This window comes from Orycteropus afer, unplaced genomic scaffold (assembly GCF_000298275.1).
Source record: "Orycteropus afer afer isolate SDZICR_OR568_19922 unplaced genomic scaffold, OryAfe1.0 scaffold00133, whole genome shotgun sequence".
In the NCBI taxonomy this organism is placed as follows: Eukaryota; Metazoa; Chordata; class Mammalia; order Tubulidentata; family Orycteropodidae; genus Orycteropus; species Orycteropus afer.
In genome coordinates this window covers 3352006-3360586 of record NW_006921720.1, presented here as the reverse complement: position 1 = coordinate 3360586, position 8581 = coordinate 3352006, and the positions used below count along the sequence as shown (strand labels likewise).

The following is an 8581-nucleotide window of genomic DNA, read 5'->3' as shown; positions in this document are numbered from 1 at the left end:
TTACCTCAAGTAGACACATGCCCTGGAGAGAACAATCATGGGAGAAGGAAGGGCTGCTTATGCACAGGGAGACAGCTCAGGGCGCAGGAGAGTATGGAGGGATGGTCACTGGGAAGAGATAACTATGGGGAGGGAGTGGGAGGGGAGCTATTGCATTGTGATAAACTGTGGTCAATGACAGGAGACAAAGTATATGTGAAATGTTGTATGGAAAGTGAATCTGCTCTGTAAATCTTCACCCAAATCACAATAAATTAAAAATTTTTAAAAATTTAAAAAAATAAAATTTAATATTATACAGAGTGAAATAAGTCAGTCACAGAAGAACAAATATCGTATGAGTCTACCATCATTAAAAAGTCAATGAAAGGTTTACAGACAGAAGGAAACTTTCCTTTTTGATTGCCAGGATGGGAGAAGGAGGAAAGGAAAACTGCCAGTTAGGTCAGAGACAAGTTGTTGATTTTAGTGAAGGGAAAGGCAATATACCACAAGCAAGTAACCAACATAATAGCACCAAGGAAAAGGAAGACACAGAGAGGTGCACAAGAGGTACAGACAATAAAGATAAACCCTTTTACATATACAATACTGCCTTATCTGTGATAAGAAGCATTAATCTATGGGTAAATAGATGGTTAGGCTGAATGATCAAGTATGTCTAGATAAAAAGGAATATACCCACAACAATATATAAAGTTGCAGATGCTATTTCTACATACCTATTTGTATGTGCTATAAGAATGTCCATATAAGTAGAACTAACAAGGGGCAAAGTTATGGTACTTCTTAGGCACAGTCAACCACCCTGGTGGAGCAAGTTGTTGGACCTGTGAGCTTGAGACCATGGTCTCAGCATGCATCAAGCTCAACTGGCATAACATACTACACAAAAACATTGTTCTACATCCTACTTTGTTTCCACACAAACAACAGATAGGTATATAGGGTAAGCATTTACTTTTATATATACAATACTGCATTATCAGTAATAACAAACACTAACAGGTGAATACATAGGTAGATAGACAAGATAATCAGGTATGAGTAGGCAAAAGGGAATATACCCATGACCATATATAGGCTTGGCAGATGATATTTCTACATACATATTTGTATATACTACAAAAAATGTTCATATGTATGATAGAATAAACAACTTCTTATCTACAGCTAAACACCTTGAGGGAGTGAAACACTGGGCCTGCAGGTTTGGTACCATGGTTGCAGTGGACACCAAGCTCAACTGGGATAACATGGTACACAAAAACATTGTTCTACGTCCTACTTTGATGAGTAACAAATGGAGCCTTAAAGCTTGCAAGCACCCATCGAAGATGCAACTACTGGTCTCTACTCATCTGGAGCAAAGAAGAGTGAAGAAAATGAAAGGTGCATAGAAAAAAGTAGTCCAAGGGACTAGTGGACCATGGTAACCTCAGCCTACATGGCCCTGAGACCAGAAAAACTATATGGTGCCCAGCTACAGCTGCCAATTACTCAGAAAGGGATCAAAATTGGAGATCCTGAATAGAGTGGCAAAAAAATGTAGAACAAAATTCAAAACCATAAAAAGACCAGGTTTACTGGTCTGACAGAGACTTATGAAACTCAGTTCAGATCCTCTTACTCTCTTGCTTAGAAGCTCAAACTTTGTAATTGACTACTAACCAAAAGGTTGGAGTTTCAAACCCAGTGGCATCTCAGAAGAAAGACTTTGATCCCTAGTCATCCTTTGGGCCTGGAATTGAACTCTCTCCCGTGGCTTAACTTTTAGCCAAACAACAGCCAGGACTATGAGGTGAACAACTACACCAGATAGGTATACTCCTCAGAACAAGCAACCATGGGAGATCAGAAGGGCAACATGTGCAGAGAGCTCAGAGGGCAGGAATGAATAGGACAGGAGGACACAGGAAAAAGGGTAATTAATCACAGGGAGGAAGTAGGAAGAGTTGTTCCATTATGGGGATTGTAATCAATGTCATAACACAAAATGTGCATGTACTGTTCAATGGAAAACGAATTTGCTCTGTAAACTTTCACCCAAATCAAAATAAAACATTGAGGGAAACAAAAGAGACATCAAATTTTTTTTTTTCTTTAAGTGTATAAAAAATTAAATCCATTGGACAGAAAAAAATGAAATCAAAGTAATAAACATGTAAAAATATTAGTATAGTGTTTATGAAAATAAGCGGTTGCGCAGTACGCAAAACCTTATCACACCACGTGTTATTTGCATTAAAAAAAATAGAAGTTTAAGCCTCTTATTAAAAGGAAAAGAGCAGAGGACAGGGAAAAGGTGAGTTTCAGCTCTACTTACAGAGCACTGCTTCCACAAGTTATTTGTCACCCAGTTAGAAAGCACAAAATCACTGACTTCTGCTCCGGCTCATGCCCCTGCACCTAATCAGAATAGTGATGTAAAAGCATTTCGAGCCAGGTTTTTTGGGTCTTACAAATCTTAATTAAATCCCAATAGATATCATATGTGTGACCATAAACACCATATCCTTTCTGGGTACTCATTTCCTCTAAAGAATAAGGATGATGAAAACACCAAATTCACTGGGTTGCTGTTATACAGTTTCAATTAAACAGCATATCCAATCTGCTTCTCCATCTTCACTGCCTAAGGTAGACTCTTGGATTGGCTCTGAAAGCCTCTATTTGAAGCTTCTACTCTTTAAAGCAGTTAGACAGCTAAAAGGCTCCCTTGCAGACAAGGTGCTGGACATAAATTACGTTTGGGTAATTATTTGCACCTAAAGGTAGCATAGTGGCAAAGGCACTTGACTGCTCACCAGAAGGCTGGCAGTTCAAACCCACCAGCCACTCCTCGGAAGGAAGGTTGGGCAATCCTGCTTCCGTAGTGATACTGCCTCAGAAACCCAAGGAGGGGTCGCTATGAGTCGGGGCCGACTCGACGGCACATAACAACAACAACAAAGGTTACTTGGATGGCACAGGTCCTCTTCCTATGGTGGGGGCAACTGACAAAAATGTGTAGTAACATGCAACAACCAGAGTCTTTGATCCCTATCAGTTCACCAGTTTTGGGTGTAAGAAGCACTAACAGGAGCTTGAAACACAAAGTCCAGTAGTGGCTCTCTGACTTCACTCCCCCAGTCCTTCCAATGATTTTGTAACTATCTGGTTCCCTCAATTCCCTTCAGCTAAGAATAGCTACAATGGTTCTGCTTCTTGCTCTGAACCCAGTTTGATACACTGCTATTAACTCAGTTCAGATCCTTTTATTCTCTTGCTTAGAAGCTCAAACTTTGTAATTGACTACTAACCAAAAGGTTGGAGTTTCAAACCCAGTGGCATCTCAGAAGAAAGTCTTGGCTATCTGCTTCCATAAAGATTACAGCCAAGAAAGTCCTATGGACCTCAGTTCTCATCTGTAACACATGGGGTTGTCATGAGTCAGAATCTACTTGATGAAAATGGATTTGGTTTCCGTTTTTGTTTTTTTTAAACTCTCCTGCTTGGACCACTACTAAGCTCTTCCTAACTAAATGACTTGCCATTCTGGTTCTTCACCTGACATGCCACCACCAAATGTGATCATGCTTAAAGAAAACTTAAAGACAAAAGGGGTCATATGAAAACATCTTGTGTTTTATTTCACACTTTGTGTATGCAGCTAAATGTGTCCTTTAATTTCTCCATCTGGTGAAATCACACTCCACCTTCAGAACCTAACTCACATAAGACTCCTTTCATTAATTTTCCAAATAGGGTCACTCTACATTCCCTATATGCATACTCATTTTTCCATACCCTGCCACCTGCCCTCTAACTCTGCTCACTCAAATATTCATTCATTCATTCAAAAGACATTGAGTTACATTTATCTAGCACATGCCACAACTGTACTACGGATACAGTTCTAAGCAAGACAGATATGATCTCTTCTCTCTTGCATTTATAATCCAACAGGAATACAGACTGCCCAATAATTACCAAACTAATGTTTAATTATAACTGTGGTAAGTACAATGAAAGATTCAGGGCAAGGTGCCTCAATCTTCACTGCTCTACAAAGTGTTACCAAAATAACCAACAGGGCTTCTTAAAAATGCCCAGAAAAATCATTAAAGCAGCCAGGAAATGGAAATGTAGCTCCATCTGCCTGTTCTTATTCTCCAGTTGCTCAACAGATTTGGTTAAGAGTAGGTTCAAGAGCAAGAAGTTGGCACCTTTGAGATCCATTTGTCCTTCCTTCCTAAATACTGTCAAGTTAGGAAACACACACTGGTGAGTAACTCAGTAAGAAAATGTCAAAGCCCAATTGACAGACCTCTGCCAACTATTATAAGGCAACAACACAGGGTAATCTTTAGTTCACTCTAGGCTTACACTGTGGTACATGCTGTCAAAGATCAGTCAAAACAGCATTCCTTGAAAGAAAGAAAACTGAAGTAACTAGAAAATAGCTTCGAAACACATGAAAAGCTTACTGTACTATATTAGACAGTTAAGAAATATCAATACATATTTACAGAATGGAGCTTCTTTATAACTGTCCTGTAGCATAAGAGCCACAGAATGTCTTTTAAATGTACACTTAAGCAGAATCACTACCTACATTTCTCTAATAGCTGGCATATATAATAGGTCCAAAATCATGTAATAAGCCAAGATTTCTACTATAAGAAGGCTTTATAACATAGTACAGCCATACCAAAAACTGCAAAATATATTCAAATTTAAAAACTGTCCAATCATATCAAATTTTTCCATTATTACAACTATGAAATCAAGTGTAATTAAACCAATAAAAACCTACTGTCATCAAGTTGATTCCGACTCACAGCAACCCTATAGAGCAGAACAGAACTGCCATATTGCATTTCCAAGGCTATAAATCTTCAGGGAAGCAGACTGCCTCATCTTCCTCACATGGAGCAGCTGGTGCATTTGAACTGACAACCTTCCAGTAAGCAGCTCAACATCTTAAACATTGAACCAGAGGGCTCCATAATTAAACCAGAAAGTAGGCTTAACTGTGATATTTTTTTCCCTGAAAAGATCAATATAAAATAACAAAAAAAATTACATGTTCATATTAACATTATTCTAGATTTAGTAATCACAAGGAACCAGTAATCTTTCCAACCTGTGACTATGGCATTCGTGCCTTGAAGCTGCACCCTTGAACTTTTAATACTATTCTCTTCTCTGCCACTTCCTCTACTTCTCATAAACAAACTGACCAAAATAAGACCAAATAAAAACAAAATTAAAAATACATTCATTATCTATTGATCTCAGCACTAAAATCTATGCTGGAGGTGGCAGTACAAATAGCAAGCAAAACCAATGTCTCTTATTCCTCCGTGTCAGAAGAGGTAAATTTTCCATCCTAATTTGAGAAATACATGATCATCCACCACCACTCTCAAAAAAAGGGAAAACACTAACATGTGATAATGACGTTTTTAAAATCTATACATTATTTTGGGAATTATAGGTGAAAATCTGATTTTATCAAGTACTTTTTGGAGGTAAATTTAAACAAACAATTATTTTTCAACTAGTCGGACCCGACTCATAGAGACCCCTCCTCCTTGGGTTTCCTAGGCAGTATCACTAGGGAAGTAGATTACCCAACCTTCCTTCCCAGGAGTGGCTGGTGGGTTTGAACCACCAACCTTCTGGTTAGCAGTCAAGCGTCTTAGGCACTATGCCACCAGAGCTCCTCTCTCTGTACATAAAGGAAGGTAATTACTGAAACTGACCTTATTCAACTTTCAATGAATAGACTTAACGTTTAATAGCATCTGTACTTAATCATGTTACTAATTAACCAAAATGACAAAAACACATATCACATGAGCTCAGTTCATTTATTTTTCTAGACTTTTAAAGGCTCTCTTTGAGAGCTTTACAAATGAAGTGATGAGCAAATGACTTTTAACACAGTACAGTATCCCCAAATAACTACACACATAATCAAGTACTAGGTAAACTAATATTATTATTATTTTTCTTACCTTACCACATGATTAAGAACACAGGATAAACATAAATTAGTTCAAGTTATTAGGATATTGAAAGGTGCTTCATAATATGGTCTAGTTACAGTATTCCCACATGATTCAGTAATCCAGTATCTGTTGTGATAGTGAAGTAACTGGTTGATGTTGTGTGGCTTAGTCCAAGTAATCAATATCGGCCTCCTTAAATGTGATTCATCTACACAGTATTGAAAAAGAACAGGAAAGCTTCAAGAAGAGACTAAATCAAGTAACGCAGGAATCTTAAAGGGCATTCCCAAAGACAGATTCTCCTACTTTGGAGAAATTACCTATTTTTCACCAGAATAAAACAATTTACAAATAAGAGCTTTTCCTAACCACGAGACGTTTGTTTAAAAAAAGCTCTGATACATTTTCCCATGAGATTAGTTTTAAGACCAAAAAACCAAAATCCAAACTCACTGCCGTCGAGTTGGTTCCGACTCATAGCGACCCTTCCTTGGGCTTCCGAGGCAGTATCTCTAAGGAAGTAGATTGCCCAGTCTTCCTCCCGAGGAGTGGCTGGTGGATTTGAACCACCAGACTTCTGGTTAGCTGTCAAATGCCTTAGGCACTACGCCACCAGAGCTCCTGAGTTACAGACATTATAAGTAAACATGAATCAGATCTCCAAACCCAAAACATATAGGCTAAAAATAGTGTATTTCAAAGACTAAGGCAGAAGCCTTCCAACTGAACAAACTAAAATTAGGTCTTTTCTATCTCTGGACCTTTAAAATGAACCTTCATGTGGCACACAAACCGATGCCCACATATTCTCCTTCTAAACTAACTGGTCAGAAAGTATCTAATTATTAAAACCTTCAGGAATATAAGTCAGAGACTCCTGTAAGGAAATTCCCCTTCATTTTGGCTAATATACAGAGTTGAAAACAATTCTCCTCCTACTATTAACAATAATGACGCCCCCGCCAATTATTTTATTCACTAACACTCCCAACCACGAAAAAGAACCACCATCCTCTTTTAGGAAGCAGCGGTAATACCCTCACATAAAAGCTGACAGGTGGACAAGCAGGTATGCATTACTAGTGAAACCAAGCATCTGAGCCTCCAGAGGAAGGACGTGGTCTTAAGGGCAGGGCTGAGGCGGGACTGACACCTAAGGGAGGCCCCACCCACCGAGGTACCTGTGAACAGAGGTGGGAGTAGGGCAACCCTTTAACACCAAGTACGGCCCCCGCCGCCGCCCGGTTCCGAGCTCTCAACCCAGCTCCGACCACCGACCGGTGGAAGGTCGGAGCATCGTAACGCGGGGACCAGTGCAGCCCGGGACCTGGGATGCGGGAAGGCTGAGGCCAGTGACTGTACGCCCAAGTCTGACCTCGCAGGCGCCTTCGGTGGAGATGAGAGTCGATTCAAGCCCCACGCCAGCCCTTCCTCTCTTCTTCCCTCCCTTCCTCCCTCCCTCCTGTCAGGGCCGGGACCAGCCAGGCGCAGCCGTGGCGTCCGGACCGGCCGCGAGGGGTACCGGCTCCGCGACGGCGGGAAGGTCACCGGCCACAAGAGGCCCCGGCCAGGGGCGACGACATCCGTGCTACCTTTGGCCTCGCAGTCGGCGCAGTACTTGTTGTCCTCCTCCCTCAGCAGCTTGGACAGGATGAGCTGGTGCTGCTCGTTCAGCTTCTGAGCCTTCTCTCGGCAGGAGCGCGTCGCCATCTCAGCAACGGAGCAGGGAGCCCAGGGCAGCTACGGCGGCCGGGGCTGGGCAGGTTGAACGCACCTGACGCCGCCGGGATCGCGGGTGGACTCACCCAGAAAGCCGCGGCAGCTGGATCTGGAGGAGGGGCGGTGGCGGCGGCGATGGCAGCGCCGACGTGTCCCGCCTCCTAGCCGGGCAGGCCCCGCACGCTGCGCCCGAGCCCGAGAGGGGTGGAGGATCGAGCGGAGGCTTCCGGGTGGCGCTGCAGGAAGGAACCCAGCCGCCGGGTGTGCGCATGCGCCAAACTTTCCCGGAGCCCGGCCAGCAGCGTCTTTGCGCATGTGCAGTAAAGCCAAGATGATTTGGGAAAGGCGTTCCGAGTTGCCCGCTGTGGGCTTCCCCTTTGTTGAGGTGTAATTGTTGCTGAGGTTCTAGGATAAAGGGTTAATCAGGCGATATAGGATGACCTTTTACAAGGAGACACCTTTCACTTACTTCCGGATCTTTGCTTTTATTAACACAACACTGGAAATGTAGAAATAGTAGTGATTGGGTGGAGTCACCTATTCATTCAACATGTATTCACACACAGTTTTGAAACTATAGCCTAGACATGTACATAGAATAAAACAGGTACAACCTCCACAATAGTAGTAATAATAATAATAAGTCACTTCCACGGAATTATGTTTTAGGGGAGAGAAACAAGCAGTATGAGAGTAACATTATTTGTGGGCTAAGGTTTGTCGAGTAATTGCTTTGTGCTATGAACTATTATTAACTCATTTACTCCTTACCGCAACCCTAGGATACTATTATCCTCATTCTACAGATGAGGAAAGTGATGCATGAGGAATTAAGTAATTTGTCCAAATTATAGAGCTACTGA

The 8581-nt window shown here is 41.6% G+C and overlaps 1 protein-coding gene across 1 annotated transcript in view; it reads right to left on the bottom strand.

Annotated features, from left to right (window-relative positions):
- Positions 1–7709, bottom strand: part of SMAP1 (small ArfGAP 1) — a 256252-nt gene extending 248543 nt beyond the window's left edge. Inside the window, exon 1 of the mRNA XM_007945185.2 lies at positions 7592–7709. Coding sequence (XP_007943376.1) covers positions 7592–7709 — 118 coding nt within the window. The remainder of the gene's footprint in view (positions 1–7591) is intronic.
- Positions 7710–8581: the final 872 nt, after the last annotated feature.